At 33.6% G+C, this 26,283-nt stretch overlaps 1 protein-coding gene across 2 annotated transcripts in view; it reads left to right on the forward strand.

The window, feature by feature from the left end:
- LOC123557720 (uncharacterized) overlaps positions 1-26,283 on the forward strand; it is a 64,904-nt gene that overhangs the window by 33,789 nt on the left and 4,832 nt on the right. For both annotated transcript variants that reach the window (XM_045349364.2, XM_045349362.2), the window contains exons 2-7: positions 15,553-15,651; positions 16,079-16,223; positions 17,628-17,744; positions 18,036-18,132; positions 18,616-19,155; positions 19,437-19,602. In XM_045349364.2, the coding sequence (XP_045205299.2) occupies positions 15,553-15,651; positions 16,079-16,223; positions 17,628-17,744; positions 18,036-18,132; positions 18,616-19,155; positions 19,437-19,602 (1,164 nt within the window). The remainder of the gene's footprint in view (positions 1-15,552; positions 15,652-16,078; positions 16,224-17,627; positions 17,745-18,035; positions 18,133-18,615; positions 19,156-19,436; positions 19,603-26,283) is intronic.

Below are 26,283 nucleotides of genomic sequence, written 5' to 3' on the forward strand. Positions count from 1 at the left end.
ATCAACTGTTCTCTTCAATAACTATTATTTAATATTGTATTACGTTCTACGATAAAATATAAATATCAATGCCTATTTCTCTATTCTTTAACATAAATACTTCAACGTTAAATGATCATGTCCTAAACTAACTTTGATAATGTATGCGAGTATCAGGTATACGTATAAAAGTGATACTGAAGTTCTATCTCAAAATTAGCGGTATTTCACTTATTTTTGTTTCAGTCCTAGATTATGTCCGTTTTGTTTTCGTTTTTGTTTGTTTTAGTTCTAGATTGTGTTGAAGTCAAAACTCCAATCAATTTCTCTAAACATTTTATATAAAACCCAGAATTACTAGCGAAACACATTTTTCACAATATTTTTCACAATACTTAAACAAAAATCCAGAGCTAGAATGCACTTTTTCCTCCCTTTCCCACAGGGGTTTTGCCTTCAAAAATGTAACTGAAATGAAAAAGAATAATTGTTTATACACAATATAACTGTCAAAAATACACCCGTCAAAAAGAATATTATCATTAGAAAATACTTCCAAGTAATAGCAAAACGTGCGTAAAATGTTCAATACTGTTATAATGAAATATATAAGTCCACAAATCTGTAGAAAATACTGTTAAATACGCGAAAATAATATTTATAAGACAAAATCCCGTATCCTGTAATATACAGATGTATTCTAATTAAATGATAAAAAAAATCTATTTCTCTAGACTAGTATATACTTAAAAAAACACATTGTTTTTTTATCTAATATAACAACCAAAACGATACTTGTATTAACCTGTAGTCGATAAATTGACATCATTCGTTCCCGTTCCATGGCTGTAGTTGGTAAGAGTGTATATAATGATCCAACATAAGCATTAATTTCTTAGGGTCTCACAACTGCGAAATCTGATTCTTCTTTTTGTATACAAATCTATTTTCCAGTTTTCTGCTTTTCAGTTGTTTTTGGGTAGTTTTTGTTTTAGTAACCAAAGCGTCGTCCTCTTTGAAGTCAGGACTGTTAAAAACTCTGTTAACCTCTAATAACTATTCGGGATATCTTTATTGTAAAGTTCAAAATGCAATTTTCTTGATAAAAACCTAAAATAGTGCTAATAACAGTTATATCTACGATGAAAAATCTATTTACCATGCATAAATTGTCCTTAAATCTTAAACTTAAACTAATTTTTTAAACATGTTTTTTTTCTCTCTTTACCGAATTTCACCTTAAATGCTTATAATGCAATGAAATATTTTGCTAATGAATTTCCAGCTAATTAACAGGTACTACTTACTCATGTTGAAACATAACCGCAACTACTCCGACTCAGAAATAAGAAGCAATCTCCAAGTTTGATTGCCAAAATCGCATGTCTAGAGACATTTTTCTCTTAGACTCAGTAATAAACTTCATGTCCCATATTAATACATGGCCGCTTTCCTAGCGACATAATTTCCCTAAGTCTCACAAAATAAACTTTTTGTCTCATCAACGATCGCATTTCTTTCGACATGCTATGTATAAGCATTACACTTGTCCTATGTTGGTTCTATACTGAAATAAATATTTGTGTAGATATATACAACACAAACAGTTCCAATTTCGATTACATTTTCAATCTACACTACAGTACAGTTATTTTATAACGAATATATATAACAGTTGTTTCAAAACGATAAGTTCTCTTCCGCTCACATATTTGCGACTTCTCACCTCAAAAACCCTCTAATGAGCCCAGAAAAAACATCTAAAAAGGCCAGAAATAAAAACAAACCCTTTTATAACAGCTACAAGCTATCTCCCAAATATGGAATGCTATCTCATAAATTATAGCATTAGCTCTGTCACCTAGGTAGCCTAGACCCTAGAGATTTATTGAGCTACATGTTGAAATACACGCAAAGCAGCAGAGATTCTCTGCAATGTAATACTCTAAGGGAAAGAAAGTAAGACAACATTTAAATTCTTTATAAAATGTTACCTTGTACTTTTACTAAGTAACTTATTTCTAATGTTCTAATAAGCAAATTGCATGATACTGATTTATACAACAATAATGTTTTTTTTTTCGTTATGAATGGTAATTTCTCCATAATTATTATCGTTAATAAAATTCTTAGATGATGACTTTAATGTACGAAAATTCGCTGCATTTAAGATAAAAGTTTTTTTTTTCGTTCGTATATAAATATGTTTAACAGGTCTAACAATATCATAAAATCAAGAATGTAACGAAAAAATCCCCGAATAGCATCGTTGTTATACGAATTATAATGAACAGTCACTAACCTGATGAAATATCTATAGTTGTCCATCGTTTTCTTGTTTCCATAACCATACACCGTGTATGTTCTTTTTCCTTGCCGAGCCTGAAGGTTTATCGGTCGTCAGTTCTATTTCAGTATCGTCAGTGTTGAAAGTTATTCCTTCTTCTTTGTCATGATGGCGTCGGTATAGTACTTCGCATTGTTCCTCGAATTGCTTTTTTTGGTCGCGGCTCCAATTCATCCCGTGTGGTGTAACAGGGCCAAAAGATTCACACTTATTAAACTACAGCAACAACATCAACTGTTCTCTTCAATAACTACTATTTAATATTGTATTGTACCAAGTTCTACGGTAATATATAAACATCAATGTATTTCTTTATGATTCTATAACATAATTCTCTAACATGATCTCAGTTATAAACATATCTTTTATTCTTTAACATAAATACCTAAACGTTAATTGCCCATGTCCTAATCTAACTTTAATAATGTATGCGAGTATAAAGCGTACGTTTCTAAACGAGCGGTCTGGGTGCAAAAGTGATACTGAAGTTCTCTCTCAAAATTGGCAGTATTTAAGGAAATCTGCCACTTGAAACACGCGGCGTGGCCTTATCACATTAGTAATAAACATGCCATGATTTCTAGTTAGTCAGCTTGTCAAAACAATTTGTAACTGGACAACAAAACGATCATTACGTAGCCAAAGGATGAGTAACCTGGGCAAGAAGATGTAACCTGCCAGTTTTTCATGTGACTCAATTCTGTAGCTAATTGAAAAAGGAATTGCGAAGTTCTTTAATATGACTTATCACTGACCGAAAAACTGGATGAATGAATAAAACTTAAAACTATTTGGCATAATGGATTCTTTCTTTTTACCATTATACCACAATATAAGTCAGAGCAATGGTTCTTGTTTAGACAAATCTAATGATGAAGACAAATTTGCAAAGTTTCAAAAAGTTTGCTTTCACAGTACTAGAATAAACTGCACGCAAACAAAAAACAACAACAACAACAAAAAAAATCTGTTCTTTTTTCAAAGTGCAAAAACAAAATGCAAGTTATGGTTCTTGACCAGTTTACTCGTCTAATAATGATAAACAAGTCTAAAAAGTTTTAAAGCTGTTGTTCTTATAATATGCAAGAAAAGTGAACCTTTACAACAGTTTTAACCAAGGCATTCAAAATTAAAAAAGGTCCCTGGTCTACTTACTAAACTAATAATTATAACTTAAAAACCTTATTTCTAATAGTTTCGAGAAAAGTGGACGACAACATCATGTAGTGTTTTGCTCTCTCTCTCTTTTAAGATTAGACGAGAATTGAATGAAATAACACATCTAAAATATTTTAAAAACGTTTCCATCGCGTCAAATCAACATTGATATAAGCTGCCAAATTCACAATATCCTTTTCGTGCATATGAAAATGATAGTTCTACTACGTATCTCATACATGACCAAGCAGGCATGTAAACTCGGCCGAGCCATGGTTTGTAAAGAGAGTATAATGATTCTCATCATCAAATAGATTGTCCAAATTACTATCAATAGTTCTGATAAATGCATACAATTCTTCCCTAAATGGCATACAGTGGGCAGTATAACAAGAAATGTCTTTCATCTTCAACAAAATTTGCACAGTTAAAACGCGTTATTTTTTGTATAGATAACGTTTCATACCTCCCAGTTTTAGTCTAATTGGTGCTACACCACACCTAAATAAAGCCATTGCCCTACGATAATGAAAAGGTAAATGCTATTTACCCCACTCTCCACAATGACGAGGATAATAAATGGGCAACATTTGTTGCTGAAATTAAAAAAAAAAACAACATAATTTTCAGTCTCAAAGACAGAGTTAAACATTCTATAAGTTCTTAACTTATTTCTAACTTTTGTACTCTTTCTAATGATTGTTTCCATTTATCAAAGGGTAGATTTCCCGGAAGCACAGACCATACCAAACGCAACCATACAGCCATTAATTTATATGCAAAATACAAAAAAGGGGATAAGGGATAGACAAAAGGATGAGGACGTTAGGGGAAAGGGGAAAAAAGGAATGATGAATATTCAGTTCCTAAAACGCAGTTTCCCTACACTATAAACCATACGCACGCACGCACGCACGTACAACAGAAACAGACAAACACACAGACAAGCAAAAAAACCCAAAACAACACAGTGGGGCACCGCCCAATACACACCCAAACACACAAACAAGCAGGAATAAACAACACAGTGGGGCACTGCCCACGGACGGCCGGCGGTCAGAAATATGGTGGTCACGATAATGCACTTATAGTAAAAGGAGAAGGGTGCAAATGCAAGGGGGTTGGGGGCGATAGGTGTGGGATGGGAGAGAGAGGAAAGAAACACCAACACCAAACAGGGCAACATAGTTAACACAAATTACGAGACAGACAAAAAAAAAAACAAGTTGAAAATAGGGACACCGCCTTAGAACGGTAAGTAACCTGTAATTGGGAAATTGGGGATTTAAACGCGTTTAGGGTATGCCAGCCTCGCATTCAACAAGTTAGACAAAACAATGTAAATAAAATCAATCCCCGCTGAGAAAGGCTCTGACATTAGTGACAAAATACCAGATCATATAAAGTAAAACATATAAATAGGGTCAATCTAATGTATAATTACACCAATGTACTCAAATTTTACATCAAACATTTTCTTTTCAATATTTGCTACCACTGCTTATTCATCCATATTCCATGAAAATGATTTAAGTCTGCGAGGTTAAAACTATTAAGCATTTCCCTGATAGGGGAAAAACTATTCCTATATAGGGTTCCTGATGCTGACTCAGACCAATTAAACACTTTTCAGTGACCGTTCAGTTTGGTTAGTGGAATTACTTTTCAGTGACCGTTCAGTTTGGTTAGTGGAATTAGTATATTCAGTTTTTGGCGTGTCACTCTATACTATTGACTTCTTAAGATCACAAACATTAAAGGTTCACACTCTCTTGACATGTATATTGGCAATAAAGTCATTCACATCCGTGACTGGGTATAACTTGTTCGTCGAATTAGAAAACAAACAAGACATTCAAGCATGTTTAGATTATTAATTAGATTTTTCGGCGACGCCGTCTAAATTCGTTTTCGTTACCTATGCCACGTGACTGCAGTTTGCAAATCAAACTACTTGATAACGCATTATAGATAATTTATCAAAATGGAAGATTTATGCAACACTCTGCCTGATTGGACGAGAGTGTCAATTTCTTTCACTCTGTTGATTGTGCTACGCTGAGTGAAATGTAGACAAAGCGTTTATCCTAAACGACGCTGTTCACAGTTTTAAAGCTAACTTTGTATATTTAGCAAGAATATTGATATATCTCAAAATGATAAGTAAGTTTAATAAATATGATAAAAACTTGTTCAAATACCAACATATATCAAATTAAAGAAAGAGCTGAATACGGTCTGCGTATCACATGAATAAGGGTGTGATAAGAGTCTTTTATGTAGAGAAGTGCTTTTTAAAAGATTTTCTTTGTTACAGTTATCGTCTGTATATGAAAAGGTTTCTTGCTTTTTTGGCTTATTCAGATTGCATATTAAAATGAGTACTTGTTTGCTTTGATATATTTGTTATAAATTATTTAACTGATTTATTATATATGAATATATTTCTTTAGTATGGTATGCAAATATTGAACTCAGTTGAAATCTGTTTTATTATATATATGCTATATAATGACTGAATCTCATGTCCAAAGATTCATGAATAGCGAATATGCATTTGTGAAAGCGGGATCAGTTGGCCTATTTTAGAAATAAATAAAAATAATAAATAAAAAAATCCTTTAATTGATTTTTTCTCATGTATTCTAATCAAACTTGATTTGTAGCATCTTTATTAGGCCCGCAGCCAACTTTGTTCAGCTGGGACATTTAACCCCTTTTAGGGGCTGCTAGAGCTAAAACTTGAAATGCCTTTATACAGCGTCTCATGAACAGCTTGGTGGATCTTTGTCATACTTGGTTTGGAGCATCATTATAAGGTTCTCTTCCAAATTTATTTATATAGAAACTAGAAACTTGGGCCCTATTAGGGACCACTATAGCTAAAAGTAGATATGTCTTTCTTCGCATTAACCACTAAAATGTAATGGATTTTTATCAAACTCGATGTGTAACAATATCGTAAGGTCTCCTGCTATTTTGTTACAAATGGGGATAGGGACCAATTTAGCTAAAAATATAAACACTTCTCATGAACCGCCTCATGAATCATCATCAATTTACTGCTGTAATTATTCGTCTAAGGATAAACGAAACAAAATTGCAACCCTACGAAACCTTCGCGAAAAATTAAAAGAGAACCATTTAAATTGTTAAAATGCGGTGTTTAGTTTTGCAATTTGAAAAATGTTAGATGAAAGATGAATGTTAGATGAAAAATTCATAAACTTCTTTCCTTATTATAATTCGCCGACCATCATTTTTAAAGATATTTCTTGTTTCGAATATCTTAAACTGTTAGAGATCTTTTTTTGTGTGAAAATATGTCAATAGATCTACCAATGTTAGTATAGATTTAACTAGTACGGAAATGCTTTATCTTAACTGAAAATTGCGATTGGCGTTTTAAAAAAACTACACGAAGATCCTTTCGAAGCAAGGAACGTAGCCAAGTGAAACTACAGCAGAGTCCCGGTCTTGCGTAGAAGACCGCTCCAGGTCTGCAATGAGCAACATTGGTGAAACAACAGCAGACTCGGTTTGTTTGAGTCTGTTCATGAGAGTTAATGAAATGTTCAACTAACCTCACGCCCGCTGGCACCGGCTTAAGCGGATTTCTAATATTGTAAAATTTATGTTACATATGAATATAAAACTTATCCAAATAGGTAAAACTTGTCTGCTGGAAGATCCGTCTACTTTTAATTAAACCTGTCTCATCATTTAGGAAAGAGCAAATAAAAAGGCGTACACTCTCTGGTTCTAGCCGTTACTGGTCGTCCCAACAGTACGTTACACTTCGGACATTATTGACCACCTTGACTGATACGTATTATTGGCGGACTTACAGTGATATGTAACTCAATGAGAGCTTAAGTATTATTGGAAGTGGTGTAGAATATATCAACTAATGTGACAACGAATAAATATTTGGGTTGTTCAGTAAGTAACAAAACAATTATACATACATGAAAGTTGTCTTGTAACGAAAGTTTGAAACTTAAATTTTCTTAATTTTGAAGGCATTGTTTCAAGATAAACTTGGTATTAGTTAATCAAACGAAGGTGGACTTAAAGGTAGCCGCCTCATGCTTGGACGGCCAACAGTTTATGCACGTAAATGATTTGTAACAGAACGCCGGATCCGATAGTTTGCTGATGGGACAAAATTAATATTATCACATTTTACTTTCAGTGTTGCATACAATAATGAAAAATATCTCGAAACTTGGGCAAAATTGGAATATGTTATAATAAAATTTTACTTCTTTTGCGGTCAAAGCAATTTTGAAATGTCATAAGAATTCTCATTCATTATCCAATTCATAATTTAGTTTATTTCATTCTGATAAACAGAAGAACACCATTGATATCTTGCGCCAAAACATCTATGCCATAAAATGTTAACATTATTTAGTGAGCATGGCCGTCTATATCCCCATCAAATTTATTTTCATTAATTTTCATGCAGATACGTGATCATATTCATCCGCATTGTTCACGTTAAAATGGCACAATGGGATAAATTTTGACATCAAAGGGCCTTAACTCTATTGAAAATTCAAAAGATCTTTTTTTGACATCAAAGGGCCTTAACTCTGTTGAAAATTCAAAAAGATTTGTTTCTTTTTCTTACATCAATATATCATGACAAATCACCTCGGCAAGCTTCAAATAGTAAATGATTAACTTGACCCGCACTATTAAACATTCAGTGCTCTTAGTATATTTAATTAAAAAGGCATGACTGAGTGATTCCAGCCCGTCTCGATGGGTCGGTTTTAAGACAACAACAACAACAACAACAACAACAACAACAACCCCCCCCCCCCCCGAGGCTTCCGAATCCCATGTTGTTGTTTTTTTACTTTTCGTTCTGTGTGTGCAACTGCGAATGTATTGGCAAGCTGAGAACTCGCTGTTGCAATATATAAACCCAAAGAGATTCGTTCTAAATGCGAGTTGTTTTCCTTTTCGCTAAGTTCCTAAGTATAGAATAATCACAAAATTTCTTTTAAGAGGGAACATTATACTGTCCTCCTGAGTATCCACAAAGTTGAAATAAAATAGATAGTTTTCAGTAAATCACAAAATTCGTACACACAGTTGAAGTAAAGCTTATCTTGTAGAATATTCTGTTCTGTTCTGTTTTTAAAGACCACTTTATATATTGATAATTTAGAACTTTTCAGATGGAGATTGTTGGGACCATAATATGGTGATTGACACTTTCTACTTAATATCTGATAAAAATATGCCACTTTTGAATATAAATATTATTGATTAAATAATACAAATGGCCAAAAAGAAAAATAAGAAACCCAAAATAACAAAGTATATGTACTGAAGTTGAAACAAAAATTATGAAATATTCTGTCCTAATATTTCCTACATAATACTTGTAATACGAGCAATAGCTTTCATCTGACAAAAAAAAAGGTCGGCTTACATATTCACTTAAAAAAGGACTAACGACTTTTTTCTGTCTCGATCAACACCCACATTACAAAGCGAATATACAAAACTTTATCACTGACTGTAGGTGCAGATGAAAATGAGACTGTAGGTGCAGATGAGAATGAAAATGTTGGTGCAGACGAGAATGAGACTGTAGGTGCAGACGAGAATGAGACTGTAGGTGCAGATGAGAATGAGACTGTAGGTGCAGACGAGAATGAGACTGTAGGTGCAGACGAGAATTAGACTGTAGGTGCGAATGAGAATGAGACTGCAGGTGCAGACGAGAGTAACTGTTTAGACACTTATAAGGCTCTGTCGAGTTACCATCCGAGAGCCGGACATAATTATAATCAGTGGTAGAATCTTTACTTTCATGCCCTATTCAACAAATGTATAAACGTGTTCTAATGTTCATAATATGACAAAACTTTAATTTTAATGACAGATTTTCTAGTCAAAGTTGCAGTCCTGTCCCACTTAAACAAATCGGAGACAATTTATGTCCGGAAACAGGGAAAACGTCATAACGTTAGAAAAACGCAAAACAAAGTGGAGTTCCCGTTTAGTGTTATATTTTTTTTCCATATTTTTTTTTCTGAAAATATAGAAATATTCTACAAGAAACAAACAGGAGATACAAAGATATACAATTTTTATCCGATGTTACCAAAAAATGCACGAGTTAACTAAATATAGTTTGTTAAACGCCATTCACAGCACCGGTGAAAGAATGCAAACCCTCGTCTGGTACACAGATACTTGGGAACTGGACCGGCTACGACCCTGCCCTGGTCTACAATTTGGCCAAATGCAACAAAGACCATTGAACAACATCATAAGAACTCCAAAAATAACAATGCAATCTAAATCAATCCACTTTTTTAAAATCATAGAAAAAAGTTTATTGATTTTGATGACATTGTTATTTTGGGAGCTCTTATGATGTTGTTTAATGGTCTTTGTTGCATTTGTCCAAATTGTAGACCAGGGCAGGGTCATAGCTTGTCCAGACCCCAAGTATTTGTGGTCTTGTATGCAAGAAAACTTTGTATTATAACGATATCAAAACTCTTAAGGGGAAAGATTATTGACTGACCCTCGTTTATACGGTGCATATAAGTCATGAATTAGAATATAAACCAAAGACTGGATGAACTTAGTTTTTCATAGGCGACTGGCTACCCTGGGCGCAAATTCAAGAAGATTGGTTTATACTTTTATTTAAAAAATTGTAGCAATTACTTTATAAAATAAAGCTCGAGTTAAAAATGACAACGGAATTGCTACCATCGGTGCAGTGTCCGATGAAATTACCTTCACCGGCACAGTCTACACGGTTTGTTGATTTTATATCATAATTATATATATATATATATATTTTTTTTTTAATAAATATGATATTTTCTTTATATTACAACATAAATAAACAAGAAATCAGAGATACTAATAAACTTTGATAATGTGACAGTTGGGTCCAATAAGTCCAGGGGTATTCAAAGATAATCCGTCATAGATCTATTGTAAAGCAAATATTGGATTTACCTGTATTGGAAAATAAACAGTGTCGATTGTATTGAGGTCAACTGCCACATTATCAAAGTTTATTAGTACTTAGTATCACCAGGCGACGAAGAATTTGTAAACGAGTTCAAATAAAATATCTCTCACCGAAAATACTATAAATTAGGATACATGGAATAAACCAAAAAAAAAAAAAAAAATAATAAATAAATAAATAAATTAATAAAAATATGGGTTCTGATTTCTATTTTAAGAACTGGCAACGATAAAGTATAATTGTTCATTTCAAAATAAGACGTGGAATCAAAATAATCAGACTTTTAGTAAGTAAAAATGTGAGTAAATAGTACACACGACTGCAAACATAAACAGCTAAATAATTAACAATAATAGATAAGAAATACATTCTATAATACATGATGTATTTAGCAAAATCTGAAAGAAGTATGATTTGGAACTGAGAGACTTATGCGTTTTTAACATTTATATCTTTACCTATTTTAAGTGTGTGATTTTTTCATTTACATAAACTAAAAGATCTGTTTTTCTCATAAAATATCTCGAAATATAAATCATTGGCTTGATATTATTTTGATTACATTTTCAAATAAAAATAACCTGAGATTATCAATGATGTCATGTTCAAAACACCATGGCAAATTAATAAAGTTTTCTTCAAAAGTACAGAACGATACTCATAAAATATACAGCAAATGAGTTTACGTCAGTTTTAACAAATATGTAGATAAATTAAAACAAAAGACGTAGAAATTGCAGGAAAACTAGGGTTTTCAAATCGCAGACCATTTTACCAATAGTTCCAGTACAAACAGGGCCAGAATTTCTATAAAATACACGAGATGTTTGTGGTTTCAGACCTTCTGTACTCAACCAGTGAAATTAAAAAAAATAATGTAAAAGTTTCAAAATTTTAAGTTCTAATTGATTATAATAATTATAAGAAAGGATGTCGCTACTATTTTGGTTTTTAAATTGCTGCCCTTCAAATTTGCACATTGAAGAACAGATCACGGAAAAACGACCACTGTGCCACGGTGGAAAACGAGGCGGTTAAATCGGAAGACAGTATCCTTTTTTTTTAAATTTAGGTTGCACATGTCCATGGCAACCCAAGTGCTTCACTATCATTTCAAACTATTTTTCACGAAGATTTTCATTTTCAAGACACATACTTAAGTCCATGGCCATATAGTTTGTAAACTACTCTGAATTGTTTCAGGTATCATAATATAGTTTTTCTTTGTGGCAACAATGCAATGTGCCGTCAATCTACGGGCCACTAAAATCGCTTCTTAATGTTATACTTCCTGCTCGTGAATTGTACACAGACTATACATGATGCGTCTTTTATCTAATCTGAATATAGCTAGCTTCTTTAAAATAAGGAGTTTTTCGTGTGCGGCCAGTATTTCAGAGATGAAATTAAGATCAAATTTTTCAAGTGGTATAGTATTCTGTTTATAACATTGAAGTATCATTACTGTTTACAGTTGCTGCTAAAATATTTGATTAATTTGATCGTGGCATGTAGAGCACATAAATGTTATTAGGGTAAAATGGATGAATACACTTAAATTTGTATGAATAGGGAGAGTTTTATATTGTTTAAATGAAAAGTATGTTGTTGTGTAACAAGATTTTATCTGGAATGCATACATGTAAATGAAACCTGCCTTCTTAATAAACATGTCGCAAGTCTTGCCCACTGCAAACTGATGTTTTTTTTTTGTGCGGAGTGATGTTAAGACGCAGTTTTTCAAAGGTAAATCGAACAGACTTGAATATATCCTAAGTGTCTTTGTTGTGAGAAGGTTATAATGCTGTGTCTAAAATCATGTGTGTGTGTGTTTGTGTGTGTGTGTGTGTGTGTGTGTGTGTGTTCGGGTTTAACGTCTTTTTCAACAATTTTTCAGTCATATAGATATCTATGTTTGTAAGTACTTGCCTAGGGTGATAGTTTTAATGCATATAACATAATTCCTGTCCCTTATTCATCAAAATTTAAATTTGAAATCACGACTTAGTCTTTGGAATCCTAAATTTTCAATTTCCTTTACTCTTGTCGAATGATTACAACGTTTAACGATATTTCTGCTGAAGAAAGTGCATATTGTAACAAATAGGTCTGCAAACTTTTAGCAGTAGAGATGGACTTAAGTTTTGGCAACTTAGAAAACTATTAATGTTAATTTGACCGCCATATGTTAGGCGCCAAATGTCATACGATAAGAGAGTATATAGCCAGACCAGGACCCGAACCCTGTGCCTCCAATATCATTTTGGCCGAGTTGTAATTTACTTAAAGGAACGAATTTGGATGTTAATAGAGACCGGATCTTCTACTGGAAAATTAAGAAAAAAATGGTGAAAGTATTACACATTTCAAGAACTAAGGTAGGTAATGTCACAGAGACGAGCAATAGAGCTTTCATGGTTTCACGTATAGTTATTGCAACTTTCAGTAATGCCGATGATAAGTCATGAAAGCTAAGTTAACTTTCGTGTCAAGACCAGTTTAAGAAGTAACTCATCGGGGGCAAAAGTGTTCGAGCTATAGTAAATTTTGTTAAGAAGGATAGACCTATGTAGTTGTGTGCTAAATGTGTTTCATGGTCAGTCAAGTGTGTTTGATAATGTGAATAAAAGTGTACACACGCAAAGTGGCGTAAATTCGCAGACTGTAAGAAGAGAATTTGATGCTAATGTTGCAAATGTTTATTATTCTGCTAGCGACTGTAGAGGTCACCGAGGGCATGATGCTAGCCTAGGTGAAAGTCAAGGTAGAGGTCCTGGTCAAGGGTGTGACAAATTTCAATAAAAGTAGGCTTCAACCGTTGAGAATGGTGGTTTAACTAAGACATTATTCAAACATGGTTTTTGGAACATCATTTTTTTTTAGTTTTAACAAAGACTTTGAGAGAATAATGTTCTTACTTTTAAAACTTAGATATTGTGTACATTAGAAGAGGCATGCTTCTTGCACAGTAATACTAATGATTTATCATAACACTTTTTAATGTAATTTATTAGCTAGTTCAGTGATTGATAAAACATTTCTGTTGCATATGCATATCTGAAACTCTGATATACGGTCAAAATAAATGCACTTGAATATAGATTTTAAACTTGGCTAATGCAGATTTTACAGCTTAGTACTTATTTCAAAATTGTCATTCATGTAATAATTTCTATTGTAGATTCGCACTTTTATTTCACTGTAAATTTTCACCGTGCTCAAATGTAGGTGATATCATACTGGTTTATATCAACAAAAGTTTTACCACTATTACAAAAAGTGGATGACAGGATGACATAATTTGATATCCTTTTACGATCCTTTCATGATTCAGACACGTCAGTAAAGAAATTTTAGTAATCTTCGGAAGATTGATCAAATATAGTACTGAATCATGCAATGCTCGATGTATCAAAATGACATTATGTATAATCAGATACATTTGCATCATAATCTAAACACTTTTTAATGCAAAATGTAACTAAAATACTATGGAAAAATAGTCCGATGAAACTGCTTTAAAATGTAAATAGCGAAATAAAAGCCGCAAGGGAAGTCTTTTTGCCTTTTTAGTTGCTTGGATCTCATTACTTGGTTATATTGACATAAGTTGCAGTGTCATTGCATTTTTAAAACAAAATGAGAAAAAATTCTATTGATAACCGCGTTCGATTATCATAAACAGACAGAAACCTTAATACTACAAATGTAAGGAAATTCAAAAGATTGCAGGATAAAAAACAACGTCTTATATCAACTGGAGATGTATGTAGCTACATTTATTCCAAGACGAGTGGATTAGATAGTATGAAATTAGAGAAGTTGTAAGTGATGTCCATAGCTGTATTTTTAGATAGGACAGGGTTTCGAATGTAAATCTAATCATGACTGACAAGACTTACGCAAATGTTGTATTATTAAACGAGAAATGTATCCGTGTTACAAAACAGTTACTTTGAAAGTTGAAAATCTAATAAGGGGGGAAGTTGTTACATCTTGGTGGAGTGGACGCCTGACGTGTCAGATAAATAAGCAAGTATTTTATGAAGCATTAGGAAATATGGTTTCCAAAAGGATTAAGTTTAACATGCTGATTGTGATAACAATCATGACGATTTCGGGAATAACATAGGCAAGGTAGGTCTTTCTCAGTCCAAGGTAAAAGCTATTTCTACAGAAGTAGTTACACAGAATTTATTTCTAAATGTCTTTCCGATATTGTTTTGCACAAATTTAAAATGGATCTTAGTGACCAGTAGATATTGCACATGAATGTAATATTAATGTAGATAATAAGGAGAGAAGTATCGCCTCAAATAACATTTAATAGTGGCATTCTCAATCCATGAATTTTCATTTATGATGCATGTTTTGAAGCTTGGGGTTTTGATAAAATTCCATTAGATTGAAAAAAAAAGGATTGCATTGTGTCTATTTTGCATTTATTGATAGTGTGCTCATGCATCATGTATCATTCGTTTTACTAATGAAACTGAAATCAAAGAATTTAAATCAGTCACATATGAGCCTTGCCATGAGAAAACCAACATAGTGGCTTTGCGACCAGCATGGATCCAGACCAGCCTGCGCATCCGCGCAGTCTGGTCAGGATCCATGCTGTTCGCTTTCAAAGCCTATAGTAATTAGAGAAACTGTTAGCGAACAGCATGGATCCAGACCAGACTGCGCGGATGCGCAGGCTGGTCTGGATCCATGCTGGTCACAAAGCCACTGTGTTGGTTTTCTCATGGCGCGGCTCAATCATTAACTAGTTTCTTTTTGTACAAAGATATTACCATGCATTGGTCAAAATAAATGTTAACTTTTTCTTAATAATTAAATGTTATTGGCATAGGTATCGATGGTTTGAAATATAAAATATTACTGGTATTTTTACATGAGAAAGTACATTAGCATTTGAAAATAAAATAAAAAATAAATGTTTAAAAGGTGTACATTGTTTTAGATTTGCACAACAGCTGTGTGTATCATTCTTATAGGTTGTATAATATGTACACTGGTTAGTAAAACATTCAAATTGCTATTTCAGATTAAATCCAGTTATTGAAAAATATGAGTTGGCACTTTTGATGTTGCTAGGATTTGCTGGATTTTCAATGCTCATTGGCATTGCATACAATAATATAAGGTATGTGAATATCAAAGTACCACTATCATTCCTTTAAGGTGATTTTCAAAGTATTTTAATTTATTCCGGCACCCTCCAGTTGGCTTGCTACAAAACGATGTAAAATGAATTCTGACTGATTGTATACATAGTAAAAGAGGTAGATTCTGAAACTTGAGACCTATAACAGTAGTATGAACGTTGATGTGTATGATAAAATACTATTCGCAAGATACTTCTAGTAGCATATTTGTTGACGTGATTACTCCTAAAATAACTGACCCTGGTTTAAATGTTTTGACTTTCTTCTCAATGAAAGCAGCACTGATTTTAAGAACACGTTACTTTGATTCGACATTTCGAATAATTTGCCTTTTAGAAAAGAAATCTCATACGCATGTTTATCAGATTTTGAAAAATTAATTTTAATTCTATTTTGTTTTTGTAGACGATATGTTTTCAAAGATTTCCATAGCCTTGACGTCATATTTGACGCTGGTGGGCGTGTTAGTGTAAGTCTCACGGCAGTAACTGTGACGTCACAGCTTATATGGCCTGCAGATTTCCTTCAAAGTCCAACAATAGCAAGCAAGGTTTGTACTTTTGTAGAATTTCTTAGATAAAGTACTGCAATGTAATCCTTTAAAACGTATTCATAAATAATGGTAGTATGCATGAGTCAATCTGACTTAAGTACTTGATCTTCTAAACGAAGATCTGAGAACGACCCATTCACATTCGTCTTCTGTATATTTTGGATTTCCAGTATTGCTATTTTTATTTTATCCAATCAGACGACTTGTTCGAATGTCAAAGAGTAAGAAAAATGTGCAGTCATTCCAGGGCTCGAACCCGGGACCCCTCGCTTACAAAGCAAGTGGCCTACCGACTGAGCTAACCGGCTATCTGATACGTTACGATATAAGAATTGTAAATATCAAAAGTCAAGGCTACATGTAGATTTGCAAGATGTTGTAAGTTAGGCTCTGATTGGCTAGCGAAGGGTCGTCAGAACGAGGCAATGCATAGGTCGTTCTCAGATCCTATGCGTAGCGTAATAGGAGATGTACTTTCGTCAGATTGATGCATGAGTAATATTAATATGTTGTGCATATTTTCCTAAAAGTCATGAACTGATTAATAACACAATAAATTATTAGGCTAGCGTTAATATCATCTCATCATCTTGAATAAAAAACACACATTATGTCTGATTTTACTTTAAATAAAAAGAGACAACATGCATATAGTTATACACGTCTATTCATTCCAATATATTTTTATGCATTTATAGCAGTAAAATTGTGAATCTTGCTGATTCAGAATTTATATAATTCTAACACCCAAAAGATTAGATTATGAAGCTGCGAAAGTTGCTAATCTCTACTCCACAGTTTGTCATAGACATTGGGTTTTTATTTCTCAGTAAATTAAATGAAAGTTGTATTTGATAAGTTTACTGATAGCTCGTCGGCAACACACGTTCAATGATTTTCAGGTGGTGGCTTGCATGCAGCTTAACAGAAGCCATTTGGTATTTTCTGATATTTTCTGACGGTCGCACCCATAACTGACGGTTAAAACTCAGCGCTCAATATTTTAGCTACATTTATTATTTTGTGTGTGTGTGTGGGGGGGGGGGGGGGGGGGGGGGTTTAACGTCGCACCGACACAATTATAGGTCATATGGCGAGTTTCCAGCTTTGTTGGTGGAGGAAGCCCCCAGGAGCCCCTCCGTGCATTATTTCATCACGAGCGGGCACCTGGGTAGAACCACCGACCTTTCGCAAGCCAGCTAGATGGCTTCCTCACATGAAAAATTCAACGCCCCGGGTGAGGCTCGAACCCACATCGGTGAGGGGCAAGCGATTTGAAATCAGCGACCTTAACCACTCGGCCACGGAGGCCCCCACATTTAATATTGTTATCATGATAGTAAACGAAATTTGTAATTAATAATTACAACTTTCTTTTTTTCGTTAATTTTTTCCACATAGGTTGGCATATCAGGGTCGTTATTTTACACGCTAGCAATAGTACTATCAGTGCTCATATTTGCCGTGCTGTGTATACAGCTCAAAACACGTGCACCAGGAGCAAAAACATTTCCACAGGTATGCTTTTACAATAGTATATACTTGTGTTACAAAAGCAAAAGAAAACAAACAAAAAAAAAAAAAGCAGAAAAAAACATATGGACGGATTTCTTCACTAAATATTTGCGTTTTGTTTAGTTTTTGCAGTTGTTCAATTACATGTTCTTTTGTAGATTACTGTAAAGTTTTGGTAACTAGTCAACTATAACTTCTTAAATCAGTTCTGCATAAGGCTATTGTGTGATTCTGAGTACTTCATTTAAATTTTGTAAATGCTTAAAATTATGTATTAATTCTTATTATATTCAGATTGCGTACGTACGCTTTGGTAAAAATACGCACATTTTGTTCTGTGTTGTTGCGCTTTTTACCAATATGGTGATCACAGCAAATTTAATCCTGGCAGGTATTTTAAAAAGCTTGCATTACATGAAAACTATTTTAGGGTTAGAAGTATTTGTCCGTTTTCAAGCTCTGGTTTTCTTTGGCACAGCGATCTGTCGGAGCAGTTCTCTTAAAGGGAAAAATAGTTTTTTGACTTAATCCAATAGAACCATTGTGAAATAATGTTACACATCAACTGTATTGAAATCGACAGCCGTCACGTACAACTATATGTCATATGATTATGTCCAATATCAACATGTTGAAGTGTAATGGGTTTGTCAGACCTATAGCTTATGTAAATATTTATGAGTTCATTGTTAACTTTGTCATTTTAAGGATTTTGGCCAACCGAAGTAATTTGCAGATATTAACTTATATTTAACTTTTGAACACAGCTGTATCGTGCAATGTCATCATAAAATAAACTGTACTGATGTTCCACATTAAAACATCTACCTTGCTTACATTTATACCATATATGTCTTATACAATTTATTTGCAGGTAAAGCAGCAGTTGAAGTTTTAAGCAAAGATGCCTCAAATGAATTTACTCTGATGATACTAGCGGTGTTATTTGGATCATATTGTCTTATTGGCGGCCTTGGAACTACATTCTACATTTCTTACTTCAACACCGCCCTTATTTTCATAACGACATCGTTGTTTATCCTGAAGATCACATACCTTGCGGAACCGGAGGTAGAGGCTGTGACGTCACACAAATCACTTTATGACGCCATGTCATGTTTGAAAGGACCGGATGGAAATAAGGATAACTCTTTTCTTACTTTCCGTAGCGAATCTGGTATTATTTATAGAGTCGTGACTTTATTTATGACAATTGCAGTTGTCTTCTGTGATCAAGCCAACTGGCAGAGTCGAATTGCCGCAAAACCACGCGAGGGCATGTTGGGATTTCTTATCGCAGCGTTCCTCTGGTACGCCATCCCGACGTCAGTTTCCTTTGTGACGTCAATGACATATAAAACAATGAGCTTCCAGAACGGAACCAATCTTCTTACTGCTGAAGAAATAGACGAAGGTATATACTACATCAGCTTTCAGTTACTCAAAGTCAAATCCTTCAAATGCTTACTTCTTAACGTATTTTAATGGTTTGTTCATACAAACTTCATCATAACTTGCACGCGCTTCAGATGGGCTTGGTTCGTCGATTGCGCCGAGTAATGCGGTAAGGTGTTTTGAATAGAATTTCTTATTGATTGACTCTTTGTTATTTATGAATGTCTATGTAACAATGATATATATTAATGCACTATTTAAACTACTAAGTTCTTCTTTGTGTTGTTTTTTAATTGTTAGGCTATATTACTCCATATGTGGTACAGACGTTGTTAGGCAAGGAGGGATGTTTTGTGCTACTTACCTTAATGACAATGACATTGATGTCTACGGGTTCTGGAGAAGTTATGTCAGTGTCTTCAGTTTTGGTTTACGATATCATCAAGACGCACATTACTCCATTTAGGTATGTCTGTCTTATTTTCACATTTATTTAATTTTGTAGCTTTTCAAAATTGATTTAGTTTATTTCGCAGTGAGTCTGCTTTCCAGATATCTTTTTTGTGTCTTTGTAAATTTACCGCTTTCAGTGAATCCATTGTTTGATTGGTTTTAGGCAATGTTCATGCTTTGTGCATCTTTATTCTTTTGCTAGAGGTATTTTAGTATTGAGCGCTTTATAAAAATAATGTCATTATAAAGTGCTCCTCCTGATTATGTTTTTAAAAAAACATGGTTTCGAAAAGGAATTGTCAGAAATTTTGGAAATTATCGGAAACATAGTTTGTAACCGTTTTGTTTATCAAGTTACCTGGTTTGAAATAATTTTTACTGTATCAGTTCTAAAAAGTAAAAATATAAGTCTGAATTTGCAGCTATTACAGTTTATGAGAATCTTTCACTGGTTGTAGGTACAAATGGGAATGTAACTGTTTAAGCAGTAAGGCTCTGCCGAGTTACCACAAAACATCAGTTAACCAATAGTCGGCTATTTCCATCCACACCTACAACCACTGACAAGATCCGGTTTTTTTGCATATAGTATTCTTCCAATAAGAGAAAAAACTATTGCTTTTTAAGCACTATTTTATTACAGTAGCATTTATATTCCGGCGTTCGCTTATGAGTTATAGCTCAAGAGTCATCTCAGACGAGTTTTTTCCAGCACCAGCGAAAACAGGGGAAAATCCTGTTTGGCATACAAGAATAGAAATTTATTATATACATATATAAATTCTGTCAAAAATAAGGCTTGTAGTTTACAAGTAAATATAAACAGGCAGACAAAATCTGCATTATACCTTTTGTATTGTATGTTGCCGGACTACCTATAATTTAACATGCATGACCTGACACAGTTCTATAAATAGCGCACACAAAAATTACACTCATTTCTGTTTTAACATCGACAAACATTTAAGATTTCTTTCGATAACAAAGCAAGGAACAAAAAGTTAGCGGTATATAAACAACAGTAGTCAGATCTGGGATTTTGTATTCGGCTCTCTTGGATTTTGCAAGGATGGATCACACACGGCACTTGCGCGCCTCGTGAGAATTCACTCGAGCCAAATACAGCATCCCGGCTCGAGCTACTATTATAATAGCTCTACAATGACTATTATGTTATTTTAATCAAGTTTGTGTTACTACTGTCCTTCTCACAGAGTTACTTATAATATCACTGGTATCATTTGCCATATATATTTAATAGCATTTAAAATAAATTAAACACAGTGGCCACTTTTGAAGACAGATTATAAATACTGAGGACACCAAGAAATGATAAATTATTTATGCAAAATTGATATGATTAAAACGATTTTATCATGTTTTTTTTTTTTAAATTAAATTCCAAGTGTACATTAATTTGCCTAAATCAAAAGTGCAATGGGCATTTGGTGTGGTTAGCTCAGCTGTAAGCTTAAAGCACAAAACAAAAATTGTTTGTGTATATTCCATGAGGCTATACATAATAGAACAAATACAAGTGTTTGTGTAAGTTTGTAATTATCATATAAAATGAGATCGTAGATTTCACAAACCACCTTTTTCATTATTCTACAAGAACTGGCGGCATTATTCGTTTGAAGCAGTAATCAGTCTATAATAAATGGTCCGAGAGCTCACGGACTTTTATTGCAACAATTGAGGCCAAAAGAAGTTTATACATTTTTGGAAACAATATTTCATATTCTCCATGAAAACCCATTTCTTAAGTGTCAAAGCCGTGCCTATCTATATTTTGTTCACTTATGTTTGTGATAGGGAAGGTAAAACTCACTTGTGAAAATTTAGGGGGTAGGGTAAAGTTTACGTCTGCCAGTTTTTTCACTGTTTAATTACAGTAGCTATATTATTGTCAGTAAATGTATATATGTCAACCAATGTCAGCAAAAAGAAATTCATCAAAAAGGAATGAAGGGCAAACTTGATATTTAAGGTTAAAGGTCAAATTTATGTACAAATCACAAAAATTGGCATATTTGAAATTTATTTTTATTCTTAAAAATTAGTTTGTTATCATAAGTCACTCAGCTTTGTATATGTAATGTGTATATATCAGTCAAAGTCAGAAATGCAAATCTTATTGCAAAATGTCAAGGTCAACCCTGATAATTGAAGGTCAAAGTTCATTTTCATGCAAAAATATGAAAAATGTTACATTTACTTTTTCTAACGTTTTTAATATGTATTCACATTGTTAGTCACTGAAGTTAATTCGTTTTAATGTCTGTATGTCAGGCAAAGTCAGCAGTGAAGATGTAACCCCAAAACTGCCAAGGGTAAAGCTTATATCAAAGGTCAAAGGTCAAATTTGTGTGAAAAATTGCATGAATAGCTTCCTGTTTGAAATATAAATGCTATTTCTAATCGTTATTAGTAATTGCTCGTGATTTATTTTAATGTATATATGTCCCACAATGTCAGTAATAAAGATATCGTCTGTAATTAGAAAAGTTCAAATGTGTTATTAAGGGTCAAAGGTCATTTTCATGTAAAAGAAAAAAGAATTGCTCTTTCACTTTTCTTCTTGTTGATAATATTTTGTCGATATTAGTCAACCATATCAGTTCATTTTAATGTATAAATGTTAGGCAATGTCTAGTATGCACATATTATTTCAAAACATCCAAGGTCAACCATAGTATCAAAGGTCAAAGGTCAAAAAAGTGAGTAAAATGTTTCAAAAATATCACCTATTTGTAATAATTTTTATTGTTTAAAAGTATTTGTTTTGTCATTTTAGTAACTAATCCTTGTTCATTTTACTGTATATAAATCAGACGATGTCATGGAAGAGAAAATAAGTCAAGGTCAAACCTGGTATTGGAGGTCAGGGGTCACTTTTGTATAAAAAATCACAACCTTTACCATACTTACTCATTACTTTGATCAAAAATAGCTTGTTGTTATAATTCACTGTTAGCAATTTACTTTAATGTATACATATCAAGCAAGGTCAGCAATGTAGGTCTTATCATTAGAGGTCAAAGGCAAACCTAAATCAAAGGTCAAAGGTCAAATTTGTGTAAGAATTCGCAAAATAACACGAATTATGCAACGATTCTTGGTTGCGGGTTTATTCCGCTACCAAAGTTAAAGTGTATTTCTGACAATCATAGCATCTTTATTTTATTCCGAATCACATCCAAAAGATGTTCATGTGCTACACAAAATAGTCCCATTCATAAACAGTGCAGATGAATTATCAATGAACAATCAGTTCTTATTCAACCTGTATCCACTCACACTGACCATTTAGATTATATATGATCTATCAATGATAAGGTATTCCAGCCTATGGTGACATCACAAGCTGGGTCAGGCAGAGTTCATCTTAGATATGAGGCACATTAAATTTGTATTTGTTTCTCATTCATGTATATTCATAGATTGGCATTTAAACAGAAAATAAATCTACCAAAAACCTGCAACCATCAGACATTTCAAGGCTTTGATTCTTTATTGTGTAGGTTATTTGTGTCACTACTAGAAAAACTGATCATTTTAAAGTATATACAACTGACAATATCACTGTTGAAATAATAATGAAAAAAAAGTCAAGATCAAACCTGACATTAAAGTTCAAAAGGTCATTTTCATGTAAAAATTCAAAATACAGCATTTTTAATTTCTTCTTCGTTACAAATTATCTTGTCATTTTGTTCATTGAAAATAATTCTGTCTTATGTTTATTTGTAAATCAATGTCAGCAATGCAGATCTAATTTCAAAAACAGTGATTGGTAAAGCTTATATCAAAGGTAAAAGGTGAAATTTGCTTGAAAGATCGCAAAAAATAGCATTTTTGCAATACTTTTCATTGTTTAAAGGTATTTTGTCATTAATAATATCTTATGGCTATTCCTTGAAGTTTCATACATGTATATACATATATATGGGTCAATGTCAACAATGGAGATATCATAAGACATGAGTCTAGATCAGCCCTGATGTTAAAGTTTAAAATTCATTTTCGGGTAATAAATTCAAAACATAGCACTGTTATTTTATTTCTTTGTTCAAACATATCTTGTTATAACTTGATGTTAATTCATTTTAATGTTAGTCTTTACTTACTTACTTACTTCCTTACTGCCTTCCATCTTCTTATGGCCGTTTTATATTTTATGATTAGATGCGGCAATGAACTGCACCGTATTCTGCAGGTCGCTGATATCTTTCCACGGCTTGGTCTCAAAAGGGATGTCTGTTGGCCAAACTTTCTGGCTTGCTTCTTCCAGATAGGAACAGCTCTGCAGAATGTGAAACGGTGTTTGTTCCTCTGATCCGCACTGACATTTAGCTTTCTCTACAACTCCCAGCTTCTTCATATGTTTTCTCAGGCCACAGTCTTCAGTGCGCAGACAGAAGACACTTAATTGCCTGTTTAGCTTGTGTAGACAGTCCTGATTTGGCAGGTAACCTCCATTTATGTTCTTCCAGTCTGACGCAAAGCTGTTCTTCCACAGAGTCTGGGCTTCTCTGTATGAAGTTGGAGGTTGGGGCTGTATTTGCCTGATTGCTGTCTTTGCAAGTTTGTGCGCAGCTTCATTTCCAGCTATGCTCACATGTGCAGGAATCTATCGAAATGCTACATTGTTGTTCTCAGGCAGCAGATTGATGTTTTTCAACAGCTGTCTGATTAAGTTGACTGATGGACCTGCTGAGAGAGCCTGAAGAGCTGACTTGGGGTCTGTTAGGAACATATTATCCCTTTTCTCCTCGCTCATACTGTTCGAGTGTCGCCGATGTGAGGGCTTGCATCTGGATCTGTAGCATCTCTTGCCGACTGTATGAGAGAGTATGAAGGAGGAGCTGTCTGAAAGTTTGATGTAGGCACCACCCTAAGCTTTCTGAATTGCCTTTTCCACAGATCCATTGGTATATTCTTGGATCCAAGAGTGTGCTGGATAGCGGTTATAGATCATTTCTAGCGTAAGAGATTGTTGGTAAACCTGGTGTTGCTTTCCCTTTTCTTCTGCTCCTGGCACCTCCAATCTGATCTTTGGAGCACATTGACTGGGAACCCATTCATTGGACTCGAGCGGCTCTGCCTCTGTATCCAGTGCTGCTGCTTTCCCTTTTTGCAGTTTTTTGACGATGTGGTTAAGACTCTTTTCAGTCTGTTCTTGGATCTGCTCTCGAATTTTGAGTGGTGTGGGTGGGATGGTAGTCTCTTTGCCTTCTCTGCATGGACAAAAGCTTTGTACTCTCGTCTTGTCTCTAATGGTTCAGGGTTGGCTGTCTTTCCGATTTATTTTATTTGAGTTGTTTTCATTGCCCCGGGATTATCCTTAGACCTGAAATTTAACCTAGTCCAGTTTATCTTTACAGGTTTTGGAAGCAGGTACCAATGAGGTTGATGCGTACTCTGCTATATACCGTACGTTGCACGTGTAGACTTGCAGAGGATCTTTGCATTTACTCTCCAACTTGTTCCAGCCATTTTTTTTTCATAATGGCGAGTTTTTTAAAGGCCCTCTCCTTTGACCTTTAATGTTAGATTTGACCTTGACTAATTCTTCATTATTATTTCAAGAATGATATCATCTGTTATATATACTTTAAAATGAATAATAATTAGTTAATAGTTTTTAAATACCCTCAAAACATAATGAAAAATCATTGCAAAAATACTGGGTTTTTTGGCTAATTTTCACGCAAGTTTGACCTTTGACCTTTGATAATAGGTTTGGCTTTGCCTTATTTGGATAAGACCTACATTCCTGACCTTGCTTGACATGTATACATTAAAATAAATTGCTAAAAGAAAATTCTAACAAGAGCTATTATTTTTAACAAAGTAATGAGTAAGTATGCTACAATTTGATCTTTTACACAAAAATGACCCCTGACCTTTAATACCAGGTTCGACCTTGACTTATTTTCTCTTCCATGACATCGTCTGACATATATACAGTAAAATGAAAAACGATCAGTTACTAAAATGACAAAACAAATACTTTTAAACAATAGAAATCATTACAAACAGGTGATATTATTGCAACATTTTATTCACTTTTTTGACCTTTGTCCTTTGAAATTATGGTTGACCTTGAATGTTTTGAAATAATATGTGCATACCAGACATCGCCTACTTTTTATACATTAAAATGAACTGATATTTTTGACTAATATCGACAAAATATCATTAACAAGAAGAAAAGTTAAAGAGCTATTTTTTCATTCTTTTACTTGAAAATGACCTTTGACCCTTAATATCACATTTGAACTTGTCTGATTTTAGACGATATCTTTATTACTGACATTGCCGGACATATATACATTAAAACAAATTACGAGCAATTACAAATAATGATCAGAAATAGCTGTTATATTTCAAAAAGGAAACTATTCATGCAGTTTTTCACAAAATTTTGACCTTTGACCTTTGATATAAGCTTTATCCTTGGCAGTTTTGGGGTAAACTTTGCACTGCTGACTTTGCCTGACATACAGACATTAAAACAAATTAACTTCAGTGACTAACAATGTGAATACATATTAAAAACGTTAGAAAAAGTAAATGTAACATTTTTCATATTTTTGCATGAAAATGAACTTTGACCTTCAATTATCAGGGTTGACCTTGACATTTTGCAATAAGATTTGCATTTCTGACTTTGACTGATATATACACA

The sequence above is a fragment of the Mercenaria mercenaria genome, chromosome 5 (genome assembly GCF_021730395.1).
Source record: "Mercenaria mercenaria strain notata chromosome 5, MADL_Memer_1, whole genome shotgun sequence".
NCBI lineage: Eukaryota > Metazoa > Mollusca > Bivalvia > Venerida > Veneridae > Mercenaria > Mercenaria mercenaria.